This window comes from Podarcis cretensis, assembly GCF_951804945.1.
Source record: "Podarcis cretensis genome assembly, chromosome: 2".
Lineage (NCBI taxonomy): Eukaryota > Metazoa > Chordata > Lepidosauria > Squamata > Lacertidae > Podarcis > Podarcis cretensis.
In genome coordinates this window covers 7,033,464-7,050,174 of record NC_137171.1, presented here as the reverse complement: position 1 = coordinate 7,050,174, position 16,711 = coordinate 7,033,464, and the positions used below count along the sequence as shown (strand labels likewise).

Below are 16,711 nucleotides of genomic sequence, written 5' to 3'. Positions count from 1 at the left end.
ATGATGTCGTACCATTTACATGACCAGAGTAAGAGAAGGACATTGTAGTCCAAACATATGGAGGAAACAATGAACTAGGAGGGGGGAGCTATACATATCCTTGTATTAGTCAGAACGGTATAGAAGCGAAGGTGTGATAAGAGTCATTTAAAGTTCTCTACATCACAAAGAGAGACTTAAAAAATGCACCAATGCACAAAGCCTTTTTAAAGAGGTACTTTCGAATAAAACAAAACAAAAAAAAGATTGATTTTATTGAGAGTATGTTTCATGAAAATGTCAGTGTCAAAAATAAAAAAGGAAGAACAGGTGGGGAAAGAATATGTGACGCAGCAGCAGACACCTTACTTTAAGGAAGAAGTTGATTCATTAGAGTGCAACTACAGAACGGCCCAAGGAAAGGAGGAATGTTGTTTAAAAATTTCATGTGTTACGAAATCCTATAGCACTGGCAGGGGCCCTGATCACTGCTTCAGGTGGTGCTTGCAGATTGAAAACGACTTGATTCAAAAAATGAGGAGTTTACATGAATCATGTTAAATTGCAGTATTTCTGAAAGGGCCTACTGCTCCAGGATAACACACTCCAACATGGGCACCTACTGGTCCAGGATAACACACACCTACAGGAACACCTACGGCTCCAGGGCAACACACACCTACAGGAGCACCTATGGCTCTGGGGATACAGACACCAACAGGGGCACCTACTCCTACACAGGGTTCCCCCCCAAAGCCAAAACCTCCTATAGTTGGGCCACCTACCCCAGGCTGGCAACCCACAACCCCCAGGCCACCTGCAATCCTAGGTCCAAATCCAGCTCCAAATGGGATGACACCAGGTGGTCCATAACCCCCAGACAGGTAGCCTCCATCTGCGCAACCTCCTCCTATACTCCCAGTGGCATGCCCCTTGCTGGCTGATGCTTGTGCACTTCCTGAGCTAAACCCTGCACCTGGGCCACAGTCTACCCCTATGCCAGCTCTTCCTCCTGTTGTGGGACTGTCAATGCCTACAGGAGAACTTGGTTTACAAGCAGATTGAGACACATTCTGGGAGCTGTATTGTGTTCCCGAGTAGATTTCTGCATCTGCAGAGGCATGTCCTGCATCTACATGGCTATCTACAGTCCTTGGATGGTTTCCAACACTTCTGGAGCTCCTTTTGTAGCTCCCATGGCCTCCTGCACTATAACCTCCACGATGTCCTTCACTGTGTCCTCCACCGTATCCACCACCTGTAGGACCATGTGCACCTGCAGAAGTAAATCCAGCAGAGCCCTCTGTGTAGGGTGGCTTGAAAACATCTGCAAGGAGGAAACATTCAGAAGTGAGATTGGAACTGACCCAGCCAGAAAGAGACCTGATTATCCCCTTATCTTTGCAGCATTGTTGTTGCTGAGTTGCCATGAGGTGAAAACTGCGTTGGAAATCTCCCTAGCATTCTCTCTTTCTCTCTCTCTCTGTGTGAATGAATAGTAATGCCTGAATGAAGTGGATTTCATCTGGAGTAGGTCAGTTTGAACCAGATGAGTGCAATGACCTGAAAATCAATAGTTTTCTAAACACAGTTCAGATTACCTCCAACTCAGGTGGGAGTTTAACACAGAGACATGACACCTTCAGTGTTGGCACAATCATTCATTAGCTATCTAAGTGGCCAATATTAGACAAAGTTAATGTAAGAATCAGTTCTAACTCTATGATCCATCAGTGTGCTAACAGAACTGTGCCCTCATTGTTGCAGACTGGGAATTGACCAAAGAGCAAAAGTGGTTAATCAGGTGGGCTATCTTCCCAGCAGGTGGGCCGTTGCTGCTTACTGGCAGAGGGAAGGTGGTAGGGAGGTTGGTGCAGTGCAAACACACTGGCAGAACAAATTCAGATGCATTACACTGACCTCACTGTCACCTCAGCCCATCCCCTCTCCCTCCCAGGAAGCAATAATGACCCGCCTTCTGGAAAGCTACTGTTACAGCTCTGCCCAACCCAACGAATCACTTCTGCCAAAGAGTGCACCATATTGAGATTCCCCGGGACAATAAAGGGAATAGTCTGGTTGATTGCTAGAAATTATTTGGGGAATGCCAAATAATCATCTGGGAAGTCTAGCCAGTGAAGCATAAAAATGGCTGGGGTTCAGCAGATCTAAGCAGGAGCACAAAGCAAGAACCTGGAGAAGTAGTGAAGTTACACACACACACACACACACACACACACACACACCACTCCAGTCTTCAATTGTTAAGGATGCAGAATAGTTATAAAGGCAGCAGACATGAAAAAGGAAACAACAAGAGCATGTAGTAGGTTGCCCAAGCCCAGCACAACCTCATTGGTTTTACTCACCTATAGCAACAAGATTTCCTCTGACTATCCTGTTGCGGAAAAAAGAAAATGCATAATTGCTGTTAGTTTACAGTGGTGCCCCACAAGACGAATGCCTCGCAAGACGAAAAACCCGCTAGACGAAAGGGTTTTCCGTTTTGGAGGTGCTTCGCAAAACGAATTTCCTATGGGCTTGCTTCGCAAGATGAAAATGTCTTGCGAGTTTTTCCGACTTTTTTTTCCTTCCCCCCCCCCTTTTTCTAAGCCGCTAAGCCACTTATCTGCTAAGCCGATAAGCCGATAAGCCGCTAAAAGCCGCTAAGCCGCTAATAGCGCTAATCCGCTAAGCCATCAATGGGCTTGCTTCGCAAGACGAAAAAACCGCTAGACGAAGAGAATCACGGAACGGATTCTTTTCGTCTTGCGAGGCACCACTGTACCTTGATTATGGATTTGAAGCAGAATCCACCCAGGCAATTCTGCTGCACATGCCTTTTGCAAATGCAGGGTGGAATACAACATCCCTTCATTTCAATGGAGAGCACACAGTGCATCAAGATTTTATTTGAAAAGTACCAGTTTCTATACAATCAGACAAGTTCAATCTTAATTAAAATCACTTATTGCTTATCTAAGGTCACGCTAACCCAGTTGATTGTCATCTTAATCTACCAGATTGCCCCATTATGGTTTCCTGTTTTGATGCCTGTGTTTCACAGAAATGTTTGCGCTCGGAACGGCATGACCATCTCCAAAACTGGAAACACCATGGATGGAATTCAGTGTTGCACTATGGTGAGTGTCCCATTAACACAAGGATTGTAGCTTGCCAGGCAGAACAATCACACCTTTACTTCTCCCATGAACTTTTCCAGGGATGGGGCTTCTCCCAACCACACCAAGGCCATTTGGGGGCATGTGAGGGAGCATGGAGGGAGGAGGGAGAATGAAACCCCATTGCACAAGTGGAAGCCCATTTTGCTTAAGCAACGCCTGTACCATGTCTCCTGTTCCTGTCGCTGCATAACATTTGATGATGGAAAATGCATTATGTGGCATCATCTTGTTGTGCGTTGACTTACCTAACCAGCAGCTAATGGAGAACTATATAGTGGTACCTCGGTTTACGAACTTAATCCGTTCCAGAAGTCCGTTCTTAAACCAAAACCATTCTTAAACTGAAGCGTGCTTTCCCTAATGAGGCCTTCTGCCACCGGTGCCCTTCCACTGTTCAGATTCCATTCTTAGAGAAAGGTAAAGTTCTCAAACCAGGACACTATTCCCAGTTTTGCGGAGTTTGTAAACCGAATAGTTCTTAAACCGGACTGTTCTTAAACTGAGGTACAGTGGTACCTCAGGTTACAGACGCTTCAGGTTACAGATTCCGCTAACCCAGAAATAGTACCTTGGGTTAAGAACTTTGCTTCAGGATGAGAACAGAAATTGTGTGGCGGCAACATGGTGGCAGCAGCAGGCCCCATTAAAGTGGTACTTCAGGTTAAGAACAGTTTCAGGTTAAGAATGGACCTCCAGAATGAATTAAGTTCTTAACCCGAGGTACCACTGTACTACTGTACTAAGGTGTGTGTTTTCTCTAGGACTGTTAGTGAAAGTGTGTTGAAAAAGCATTGAGGTGCTAGAGTACAGGAGTGCCCTTGGTCCCTAATTAAGTCTCCTGTCCTCAGGCGCACTGTCTCAGGATGGGTGTTGAGGTAAGGGTAAGGGTCAGCTGCTGGTCTTCTAAATGTGGAATGCGGGGAAATTGCTCTTTACTTCAGACAGCAAAATGCCTTGGGCCTGCTTTATTCATAGGTGTGTCTTCTGTGGATAAGTCCCGTGTTCCAAGAAGGGCAACCTGGCATCAGGCTGTAGCCAGAGGATCTACAAAAGTCATCAGCACAGCTTCAAATCAGGGTTGCCAACTTGAATAAAATATCGGGGGGGGGGGGGCAAGTAAGCCCCTCCCCACATAACTGATCACATGACAGGGTACACAGACACCATTTGAATGGCAATGGCCATCAACTTCGGGGAAGGGCTGGCCCCTAGGACTTGGCTCCTATGCTTCAGATTAGGCTGGATCCAGCTGCTGGCCAGGAGCAGAGTCTTTCTCATTCACAATTTGGAATGAGTTGCTAACAGAGATCTGTGTGGACACTTCCCTAGTTGGCCTTCAGCTATGTTTTCAGCTCCATGTCTTCATGGCTGAGCCAGGAGCAGATGGCATGGTGGGGCGATGCCATTCACGTGGCCGTCCTCTAGCTGAGTCACTGCTGCATACTAGGATGAAGACAGGGTGGAAGCTGTGAGGTCAGTACAGTGCAAATGCACCAGCAGGAGCATTAGATTGGCTCCACTAGCATGTTTGCACCACATCAACTTCGCCAACCCCTCACCTCTCTTCCTTGCCATCCAAGACTGCAACAATGACTCAACCACACATCTTGAGGGCTGCTGATGAATGTTGCTTATAGCAAAGTTGCCCTTTAATGAAATCGGAGTCAAATCAAAAATAAATAAAGGAGGCTAAAATAAATCTTGGTGCATTTAACTAACTATGTTTAGCATGTTTGCATGTGTGCCCATATAAGGTAAAGGTAAAGGTACCCCTGCCCGTACGGGCCAGTCTTGACAGACTCTGGGGTTGTGCGCCCATCTCACTTAAGAGGCCAGGGGCCAGCGCTGTCCGGAGACACTTCCGGGTCACGTGGCCAGCGTGACATCGCTGCTCTGGCGAGCCAGAGCCGCACACGGAAACACCGTTTACCTTCCCGCTGGTAAGCGGTCCCTATTTATCTACTTGCACCCGGAGGTGCTTTCGAACTGCTAGGTTGGCAGGCGCTGGGACCGAGCAGCGGGAGCGCACCCCGCCGCAGGGATTCGAACCGCCGACCTTTTGATCGGCAAGTCCTAGGCGCTGAGGCTTTAACCCACAGCGCCACCTGCGTCCCAGGTGTGCCCATATATTTTTGTATAATTCGCAGTTACCTGTACTCCTCCCCTTCCAGGAGTGTCTTATATGTAGCAATCTCAATATCCAGAGCCAACTTGGTGTTCAGAAGTTCATGGTAGTCCCTCAGCAAGCCAGCTAGGTCATCCTTGGCCTTCTGCAGGGCTGTCTGCAGCTCAATGTGCTTATCTCGAGCATCTTTAAGAGCACCATCTCCACGGTGCTCAACATCACAAATGGCAGATTGCAAAATATCAACCTGTCAAACAAAACAAAACAAAAATCTGAACTGATTTAAGAGGAAATTCTGTAAGATTATGTGGTGACTAGGGATTGGTGAATCAGTTAAATTCTGTTTCTCTACGTTTCTCATTTTTTTACCATTCAATTCAGAACCATTAACAAAAATGTTTGATTGGAGGGAAAGGATCAAAACCATGAAAGAAGCTTAAATCCAGGCAGTTCAAAGCTGTGGGAGCAGAGTGGCCAAGACAAAAGAAGAAGAAAGGGCTGAATTTTCCCCACTCTGCAAATGACTTAGATTACTTATTTTGGAAGCCATCTTGGAGGCCTGTTGTCATATTTTAAATTCTTAGCTATCAGTAGCAGCACCTGTGGTGGGATGGAACTGACATCCTGACACTAGTATCAGAGCTGTTTACCTGGGCAGGGCTGGGGTGGGGCAGCAGTGAGGTCAAAGTCATATGATTGCACTGGTGAGAACACTGGATTGGTGGTGGCATTCCTGATGGTGCAGCTACACAATGCTGGCCTTCCTGACACTCACCCCACTTCATCCAGGGCAGAAGCTTTGCTTCTGATATTGATATTGATACTGATATCGAAACAATGGCAAATAAAATCACCAGTCAGATTTTGCTACAATGTTACTGAGGGCAGCTAAGAAGAGAGGAAAGAGAAGCAGGTCAAACTGACCAAAGAAGCTAGCATTCTCCCCCAACCCCAACCCCAAGTTTCTGTGCTCAGAAAGATCTTCAAGAGGAAAATGTTCTTCAGCGCTGAAGTTCTCAAGAAATAGTAAGGTGTTTTGGTTTAGTCTGATGTCACTTGTAGATATGGTATGGTTGACCATCTGCTCCCAAATAAAGACATAGCAAGTGACGAATTCTCTCCTACCTGCTTTTTAATAGCATCGTTCTCAGACTGCAACTTATTGACCAGCCTGGTCAGATCTGCAATCTCGTGCTGGTTTATCTTCAGATTGTCTGAGTGTTTCCCTCTTTGCTCCTGGAGCTCTTGGAACTGGTACCCAGAAAAGAGAAGGGTGTTAATAAGAGAATTGTCACCAAGTGAAATCTGAAAGCTCCTCCTTGGGTGAAACACATGAAGGATGCTTGAGTTTCAGTAGGGTCTACCAAAAGTTTGTGGTGAAGGGGATCTGCATATATGTAGATTGTTATTAGCTATTTACCTTTCTTAAAAATAAATTGAATTCCACACTTATAACAAAACATATATACATCTCAAATTATAAGAACAGTACAGAAACAAGATATATAATAATAATTGGAGAAAATATAAATTATAACTAACAAATATTCCCAGAAAATATTGTAGTGAAACTGTTGAGGACTGTGAGAGACTTTAGAGACCAACCATGTCCGTCCATGTTTATAAAACAATGAAATCACACAATACTGCCAAAAACCAATCACATCCACAGTGGTACCTCGGGTTAAAGATGCTTCAGGTTACATATGCTTCAGGTTACAGACTCTGCTAACCCAGAAATATTACCTCGGGTTAAGAACTTTGCTTCAGGATGAGAACAGAAATTGTGCAGCAGCGGCGTGGCGGCAGCGGGAGGCCCCATTAGCTAAAGTGGTGCTTCAGGTTAAGAACAGTTTCAGATTAAGAACAGACCTCCAGAATGAATTAAGTACTTAACCCGAGGTACCACTGTACACTGGTTACCAGCTTGCTCCCCCTCCCCCCCAAAAAAGAATCACCTAGAATGAGAATGAAAATAATTTTGAGGAAAGATTAAGGTTGCCTTTTAAAAAAAGTCTAATAATGCTTCACAGTAGTGGGATAGAGGGCTCCCACAACTTCAAAATTGGAGTGCACTTGCAGTACTTTTGGTTCATTACCACCTTTTAATCCCTCTACATTATCATTATCACACTGAAAACTTGTGACAAAAATGCAATCTTGATGAAATATTAAGTATAGTCAGGGCTTTCTTTCAGTTGGAATTCACCGGAACTCAGTTCTGGCACCTCTCAGGTGGGCACCATTGCCATTCAAAGAGGACAAGGGAGATGTTCATGGTGAGTTCAAACACCTCTTTTCTATAAAAATAGTACTGAGCATAGTGTTTTGCGGATGTGCACACGCCCCTTTCACATTGTTTAAGACAAAAAGCAAAAGGTTCTTTGACCCAGCCATATATAGGACCCTGTACAGATTTCAGAAATAAAAGCTAGAACAATGAACTTCTGTAACGCATTGGTTCCACTTCAGAAACATGGTCAACCTAATTTGGAATATCATCAGTTTAGATGAGCAAAATTTTGGAAGCATTCCTAGACTTGCATCCAGAAGTTTTCCCTTTATCGTGACAGTAAATGTGTGGTCTCAAAAGCTGCCTGCTCTCCCAGTTCAGTGCAATGCACCTCTGTCCTGGCTTACCCTGTTTTCATACAAAGCATTGACTTCTTCTTTGCTCCTCTGGGCGATGCTCTGATACCAGGCCTCAACATTTCTGATGATGCAGTCAACATCCAAGCCTCGATTGTTGTCCATTTGCAAGAGGATATTTGTGTCACAGACATGGCCATCCAACTGTGCTAATTCCTGCAATTCACAAAAAGGCTGCATGTGAACGAGAAATCAAGGAATCTCACACCTCTAGGTTTAGTTTCTAAAAAGCGAAAGGGTTAAAGTAGATTGGCAGATGACGCCCACTATTCTAGAAGCTCTGACCTAATGAATATAGGCTCAACAGATATGAATTGTAAAAGCACTCTGCATTGGACTCAAAGGTAGTGGTAGTAGTATTGGGGGGGGGGGGATATTTTAAAAAATGTGTTTTTATTTATTTTCCAATATCATTCCAATAGCAGCCTCATTATAACAATACAGTCATACTTCATGTTACGTTTGCTTGATGTTACGTTTTTTCAGGTTGCGTCCCGCGGCGACCCAGAAGTACTGGAAAGGGTTACTTCTGGGTTTTGCTGCTCGTGCATGTGCAGTAGCGCTAAATCACGCTTTGCGCATGCGCACGAGCACCAAATCACGCAGCACACTTGCGCAGATATGGTGCTTCAGGTTGCGGGCTTTTCACATTGTAAACGGGCCTCTGGAACGGATCCTGTTCGCAACCAAAGGTACCACTGTACCAATTTTATCCAGTTAATTCAATGTCAAATTATACAATTTAATCAAACTGCATGCTAGATGTTATAGTGTTGTTTTTCTATATTTTTTCTGCATTCCAAAATCTTAATAATTCCCATTAAATTCATATATAATAATCCCTTATATATATAACAGCCACAATCTTGTGATTTCATTTGTGTTGGTACATTAGGTAATTTATAAAATTTCAAGTGAGGAACTCTAACTGTAATCCTTATTCTTTCCTGTGTGTGATGTTTTCCCATCCTTGTGTGGTGTTATATCTTTCATTCCTACGACTGTTGATGGTTCCCGTCATGCCTTGGGAGAAGCGGTTATCTGACAGTTTCCAAAAGTCACTGCATCACTTCATCCTGTAATTTGGCTTCCAGTAAACAAACCGTCTTTGCCATTTTTCCAGCCTAGGAAAAAGTCTGAATCCAGACTTCAAATAGTTAATCCAAAAGCTTCTATTTCCGCAGCTGGTAGACTCCATTCCTCCCTGCCACCGATTTATGGCCAATTATCCTTATCTCAAAAACATTCCTTTGTGGATAACAGAGGTCACAGGTTCCCCATCCCTGATCTAAAGGGTGCTCACTTAGTTTCTCTTTTGTCTGCACATATCAATCACCTCTGAGACAACTATTCACCATTTCCATGGGACACTACCTTTCCACTGTGAGTAGTAATTCACTGAGAAGAATGCACTCTCATTCTTTACTTCAAACAAACTTCAGGCCTGTCTTCATAGCATAAAGGGCTATGAATTATGTTTACACATTCAGTCCATGAGTCTCTATATCCAAGACTGAATCATACTTACCTCCAAATAGACACATCTGCGGAATTCAAATTCCCGTCTCAGCAAATCCACTTTCCCCTCCAGTTCTGTCTTGCGTAGTGCGAGAGAGTCTACATCCTAAAGAAGATGGAACTGCTAATTAAACATGAACAGTTGCTGAGATAATAATGACAACGCCAGCTGCAGGTTGGAAATGTTCAGATCAAATAACTAAATATTCAGAACAGACAACTGCCTATGCCCAACTACAAGTCCATGAAGCAAGAAGATAAACAAAGATGCTCTCTTTTATGACTGAAATACACATAAGCCTTCAAGAAATGACAGACCCAAGAATTAGAGTGGGAATAAATACACACCCACCTTGTTCATGGTGAATATTCTCAGGGTTCATGAATATTCAACAGGTATTTGATGCTTGGCAATCCAGAATAAACAGATGCAGTACAGGTGGTGACCATTTTGCATGGGGGTTCCATTCCTGACCCCCACATGTCTTGGTGAAGCACACTTAAGGCTTGCCCTGTCCCCCCCCCCCATTCTACCCCTGCCTGCTTTTCAGGCCAATTCCAGGTCATGTGCCCAGCTGCCTGTCAATCAGATGCACATATAATGGCCACTGCCTGTAAGCACTAACAGTAAAAGCAGTTGACAGTACCTGACACATGACATCGATTATCTGACCATCTTTCATGGCAAACAAACAGAGCCTTTGTCAGTATCTGAACAGACAGGCAGAAAGTAAACAGTATTTTAAAGAGTTTTTAAAATTTGCAGAAATGTAGTTTCGAAGAGACCCTAATCTAGACTCAGGGGCCATTGCTTAGCAACATAGAGAGGCTAGGCCTGATGGCTCCATCTGACCAAAGACTTGGATCCAAAGGTTCTTACATGAGCAAAAAAGCTTTTGCAAGGGTTTCCCTACAAATTGCTCTGATTTTTTCATTCTGCTGCAACCCCCTAACCCATACCCAACCCCTTGCAGGGTGTCCTAACCCTTGGGAACAGATTTTTCTGGGGGTGCAGGAGGTTGGGGTAGTAGAAAAGTCAGAAGCACTATTGTATGAAGAGTTCTGATTGCTCTTGTCTGGATCCAACCCAAAGAGACTTGTGTGGAGAGGCTGAAGAAAGGCAGCTTAGGCCTCTGGACCAATTTTCCATTTCCTGGCTTTTGGTCCTGACTTTCTCAGGAAATAACTCTGGCCAGGTCAAAAGGTATCTGCATGGTGCTGAGACTCATCTGGCAGATGGCATTCTGAGGGTGACACATAGGTGCCAGCTCCTTGGGGCTCTGTGTGCCCAAGAACCCACAAAATTCCACATGAAGAGGTCAAACACCCACAAATTTCAGTGTCAGGGCCATGCGCGCTGCATGGCACCCATGGCCCTTGTCATCCATGGTTGCAGGACCCAGCTGACACTCCTGGGATGACGTGAGAGATTTTTTGCTCAGAGGGAAAGTGCAAGTCAAAGGTTGAATTGCTGGCAGGGGCTCAGTGTTGCCCCCAGGACACTGATGTAAATAAATGAAGGACTTAACTTGCAGTGAGACTTTATGCTCCATATGAAAACCACTGAATCTGAACACCAGTCTGAACACCTTACCTTTTTGAGTAGTACAAATTCATTTTCTGCTGTGGTACGCCTTTTGAATTCCTCTTCATATCTGTTGAAACATGAAGGGAGAGCTCTGTGCAACTCAAAAGGACCTTTCTGTACCCCATATAGTAAGGTGCACAAGAGCCCTGTTCAGATGTTCAAAGATGTCCCTCCCATATTTAATAATAATAATTAATAATAATAATAATAAATGCTTAAAATGCAAATTACTTGCACTTCAGTTCTTCTACCAGTTGTTGGATAGCAGCCTCTTCACTTGCTAGATGTTGCCTTTCATTCAGTAAACAGTCTAGCTCCTTCTTCATGTTGCAGAGGAAACTTTCATAGAACGGTTCCAGGTTTTTCTTTGCTGGTGTGACATGCTCTTGCAGGAGGTTCCACTTTGTTTCAAGAACCTTGTTCTGCTGCTCTAGGGTTCGTACCTGTTTCAAAACAAAGAAACACCCAAATGATACCAAAATACAGTCAATCAGAAAACAAACCAGAGAGAAAACCTACTGTCAGGGAACTGCCATCAGTGCCGGAGGGAGAGAGCAAAATCCGGAGGGATTCCAGAGAGCGTCCCGGGATTGGGAGAGGCAGCCCATCTTCTGGGGAAGAGAATCAGCGTAGCACCAGTGGAGAAGGGGGGCAGATGGGGGAAGCGGCGAGGTGGTCCCATGACTCCTTGCCGGGGACCAGCGGGGAGAGTAGGGGTCCTCCACTGCCTACGTCCTCCTTGTGCAGAAGGCTTTTGCGCAGAGAGAGTAGGAGGAGACTAGGCATCAAAGAGCTTCTTTGCTGGAAGAAGTTTAAGAAATGCCCACTGACGGATTCTGCCAGCGATTGAGACAGCCACGGGTGAGTGGCTGTCCGGACAGAAAAGGTTCACTCAGGCAACCCAGCCAGGTGTTTGCACTGGCTTACGCACGAGCAACCCCTAGAACCATTTCACCTACTTTCAGAACAGGCATTTAAATTCCTTTTTGTGTGTATTGCATTTAAAGAATAAAGGAACCCTGTTGGATTTGTCCAAAGAGCTATTTGACCAGCTCTGGGAAGTAAAGAACAGAATATGAGCATTATAGCATTGCCCCATTGTTTTTTTCCTCTTGATTCTGGAGGCGGAATATATAACATAGCGACTCTGTCAGTTGCTAGTGAAAACTTTATCCTTCATGAATTTGTCTAATTGCTTGAGATAACTCTCTTTTATAATTCATTTCAGCCTCTACAAATGTACATAATCACATGTGCAGCCATGTGCATGCAGTTTGATCCCATTGGTTGCTTGCATGAAGATGCAGAGCCATTTTTAAAGTGATCCAAACTAAAGGCACCCATGTCGTGGGCCTGCTTGGGCTTCTTATTTCGAGTTAAGTCAAAAACATTTGTCTTCTCACCTTATCAATGAAGCCAGCAAACTGGTTGTTGAGGTTCTTCATCTCTTCCCTCTCATGATTTCGTACGACATGTTCCTGTGGATCAACTCCCAGATGTAAAGGCTTCAGGAGCTTCTCGTTGATCCTGACTCCATGGATACCATCCCCCCTGAAGTTAGAATATCCTGGGAAAGGCCCGCAACTTCCAACAGAGTCATAAATTCTGGGGCCGTAATGACCCACCCTGCCACCAAACCCCATGCCGCCATAGCCACCAAAACATCCAGCACCATAGCCACCATAAGAAATTCTTCTGCTTCCGCCCAGGTTAGAAAGACTTTGGCTGCTGAAGCCACGGACCCCATATCCATTTCTGACTGGATGGCGTACAGAGGCGACATATGTCCTGTGCCCGCCTAGTCCACACACAGCAGACGCCGAACTGAATCCCCTTCCTCCCATGAAGGTCCTTGCAGCAGACATGTGGTGAGTCATTGCAAGAAGCTGGGATAGGCTAGTTCCAAGAAAGCAGGTGCAGCAGAAGCAAAGTGGAGAGAGCAATCCTCTGGCACAATACCTCAAAGCCAACTCTTATATACAGCTGAGGAGTTGGCCTTGATTGGTCTAACATTTTAATTTTGGAGCATGCATGGGTTTGGCCTGCCTCAGGCCCAGGAATGCCCTTCGATGTACAGAACATAATAGTGAATGCAAACCTAAGAAATTATGAGAATTTTTAAAGGAATTGCTTTGTTTGCAAGCTTGGCTTGTAGGATATTACATTTGAGAATCATTTCCCTCAAATGCATTAATTACACTTTAGACAGAAAATTATTTAAGGGAGTCTTCCTCTTTCGTTGACCACAGCCGATAATGTTCTGCAGAGTTGCAAGTCAAGGCTGTGCTTTTAGGATCTTAATTTTCTTGTTACTTTTTTCTTTGAGCAACAGGTGGAACTCATGTTTGCTGCTTCTTTGCCATCCATCATACCGCACACAAAAAATAGCTATCCTCAAACTTAGTTTATACAAAGGATAAATTCAAATGTGATTTACCACTCCTATTTGAATAAATGGAGATTTAATAAATGCACAGATGTGTCAAGTACTCAATAGAAATGCACATAGAATGGATGGATTCTTATGGCCCAGTTTTATGTTGATTTCAGTGGGACAAAAATGAGTGTCACAATGCGACTAAAGCAGCAATCTGTTCTTCTGTGAAAATTCCATTATGCACAGCTTTGTGCCACTTATTTATTTAAGTAGAAGAAACACAGGTATAACCAGCTTTCTTTGTTTGACTGAGGCCATATCTGCATTGTACATTTAAAGCAGTATTATACCATATAAGCAGCCATGGCTTTCTCCAAAGAATCCTGGGAATTATAATTTGTTAAGGGTGCTGAGAGTTGTTAGGAACAGCCTATTCTCCCCATAGCAACTGGAATCCCCAGAGTTTCCTGGGTAGACGATTGATTGTTAAACTACTGCAAGGCAGGCATCTACAGTGTTGGTGCTTAGATACCTACTTCAAATTCACTTGTTCCCCCAGACTTTCCCAGAAGGTGATCCAGTTGTGTTCATGTATTAATCTGAATGACTGATTTGTGGTGTATTCTCTGTTTGTTTTATGGTTGCAATTTTATGGCTGATTTTTATGCTGCTCACCACCACAATAATTTTCTCTCAATAGGATATGTGTCTCAATGGGACACTGTGAACTGGGTAGACTTGATTGACAGAGGCAGTAGACAATAGGTACAAAGCTGAGACAGATGTCTGCACCCAATGGGCACTGCTGTAGTGAGAGGAGGCAGAGAAGGGAGCGCAAAGCTCTAACTTAGCCCTGACCTAGCACCTTAGTTAGGAAAGACACAGGGTGCTTGCAGGAGCAGGCCATAGCTATCAACTATTCCCTTTTCTTGCAAGGAATCCTATTCGGAATAAGGGAATTTCCCTTAAGAAAAAAGGAAAAGTTGACAGCTATGGAGCAGGCACAGGGGCTTCTAACCAAGTGGGGGAGGTTGAGGTGTCAGGTACAGGATCAGGCCAACTCCATTTGAATAAAGTAGAGAGGTTAATGGTGAGGATGGGGGAGATGTTGATGAGAAGACAGCAGCCTGAGCTTGGGGTTAGATCAGTTTCCCCCAAACTTGGTTCTCTAGCTGTTTTTGGACAACAATCCCATCATCTCTGACCACTGGTCCTGCTAGCTAGGGATGATGGGAGTTGTAGTCCAAAAACAGCTGGAGACCCAAGTTTGGGAAACACTGGGTTAGACCTACACTGGCATTATGGGTAGCATCAGTGGCAGCTTCTGAGGACTGTGTAATGTGGAGCAGGAGGGCCAAGGAAGGGGCTGAATGGTTGAATTTGTGCCAGCACTATAAGACTTCAGGTGGATTGGTGGGAATAAGAAGATCTGGCGGTTGTTGGCTGGGCAGGTAAGGTGGGAAAAAGATGGGTGGGCCAGGAGGCAGCTCATGGTCTCATTCCTTTTTTCCACCTTCACCGCATCAAGCAGTTGGTCCCTTACCTTTCCCGCCCCGACCTGGCCACAGTGATCCATGCGACGGTAACCTCCAGGCTTGACTACTGTAATTCGCTCTACGCGGGGCTGCCCTTGAAGCTGTCCCAGAAACTCCAGCGAGTGCAGAATGCTGCAGCGAGGCTCCTCACGGGGTCTCTGCCATGGGAGCATATTCACTCAGTGCTTTTCAAGCTGCACTGGCTCCCGGTGGAGTACAGGGTCAGATTTAAGGTGCTGGTTTTGACCTTAAAACCCTTCACGGCCTAGGACCCTCGTACCTACAGGACCGCCTCTCCCGGTATGCCCCACAGAGAGCCTCAAGGTCCATAAATAGCAACACCCTAGAGGTCCTGGGCCCTAAGGAAGTTAGATTGGCTTCAACCAGAGCCATGGCCTTTTCAACTCTGGCCCCGGCCTGGTGGAACGCTCTGCCTCATGAGACCAGGGCCCTGATTTCTTTCCGCAGGGCCTGTAAAACGGAGTTGTTCCGCCTGGCCTTTGGCTTGGAGCCAATTTGATTCCCTCCCTCTCTTTCTTTTTTCTTTTCCTTCTCCTCCCGCGATGAAGCTACATTTTAATATTTTAATGTTTCAATATTTTAATGTTGTATTTTAATGTTGTTTTTAAGTTGTAATCATTCAACTTGTTTTTATTATTGCTTATAAGCCACCCTGAGCCCAGCCTTGGCTGGGGAGGGTGGGGTATAAATAAAAATTATTATTATTATTATTATTATTATTATTATTATTATTATTATTCCTCATAGCTGATTGTGTTGAGTGGGTGTGGTGAGAGTAGCTGTTCATCTTTGGCTCTTTCTGTGAAATGTTCAGTTGGGGACTGGGGATGGAGGGTTTTTGGGTTTTTTTAAGAGGAGTAAGGCCAGAACTGAGCTGATGACAGGGTTGGTGAGCAGCATGAGTAAGGAGGCGCTGTCTCCCCAGACTTTCTCAATGCTGGTGGGATATAAATTTTTGCTAAATAAATACTGTAGTTGCCAAAAGAAATGGGATGTGGTTCAGTGGACTGCCAGTACATACACTTGTGTCACTGATAAAACAATGTAAAATGACAAACTTGATAAATTGTACATACAACTTGAGGGGTGGGGTACCAATATTAAAGAGTGCATTCTGCACAACAAGAAATACTGATGTGATCATATCTATGTGATCAAGACTACTTTGTTACTGTGCATTAGGAATGGGGACAGAAGCAAAGAAACTGTCACAACTAAAAGACTAGGGCAAACTATGCATGTCCCAAATGTGGAATTTGTTTTGCAAATCATAGTTAAACCATAAGAATGTGGAATTTGCATTTTATTGTTTATGTTGATTCCTTTTTATTGAGATTTGTAAACCGCTCCCAAATTTCTGATATGATCTATGTAGCGGTATATAAATTAACTACATAAAAAACCCCAATTCACGAGGCATGGAATGCAGGGCAGAATGAATCCCTAAAGCAATAAAAGAACTGAAAATAGGGCATTATCCTCTCCCTCCTAAGTGTTCTCTTCCTTTGTTTTGGTGCCTAGCACAGAACAGATGCAGACAATTCCTCCGGTTTCTTGTAGATCTTTTCACATGAGATTATTTAAATTTGCTGGGGGGCGGGAGGCAGGTATCTGCAGTCACAACAAACCCTAAGGTCCTAAAGTGACACATAAGTTATTACAAGACAACCCCCTCCCCCTGCTTTATCTTTGGGATGTTAAAATAGCTTGCTGTACTGGGTGTGGACTTGGAAT

General features: G+C 44.5%; 1 protein-coding gene across 1 annotated transcript; it reads right to left on the bottom strand.

Moving 5' to 3' along the window:
• Positions 1–267: 267 nt before the first annotated feature.
• On the bottom strand, positions 268–13,055 carry LOC307210641 (keratin, type II cytoskeletal 7-like). The gene is made up of 9 exons (XM_079966686.1): positions 12,448–13,055; positions 11,276–11,487; positions 11,051–11,111; positions 9,467–9,562; positions 7,930–8,094; positions 6,415–6,540; positions 5,316–5,536; positions 2,349–2,377; positions 268–1,306 (listed from the first exon to the last, which is right to left on the bottom strand). The coding sequence occupies exons 1-9, from the start codon at positions 12,919–12,921 to the stop codon at positions 537–539; spliced, it is 2,154 nt and encodes a 717-aa protein (XP_079822812.1). The 5' UTR covers positions 12,922–13,055; the 3' UTR covers positions 268–536.
• Between the last annotated feature and the right edge of the window lie 3,656 nt (positions 13,056–16,711).

Excerpts from the sequence above, each read along its gene's own strand:
- LOC307210641 (XM_079966686.1), bottom strand. The coding sequence starts at position 12,921 with ATGACTCACCACATGTCTGCTGCAAGGACCTTCATGGGAGGAAGGGGA. Across the intron at positions 9,563-11,050 it reads AATTTGTACTACTCAAAAAG|GATGTAGACTCTCTCGCACT; the intron begins GTAAGGTGTTCA and ends CATCTTCTTTAG. Across the intron at positions 1,307-2,348 it reads AGGAAATCTTGTTGCTATAG|ATGTTTTCAAGCCACCCTAC; the intron begins GTGAGTAAAACC and ends TCCTCCTTGCAG.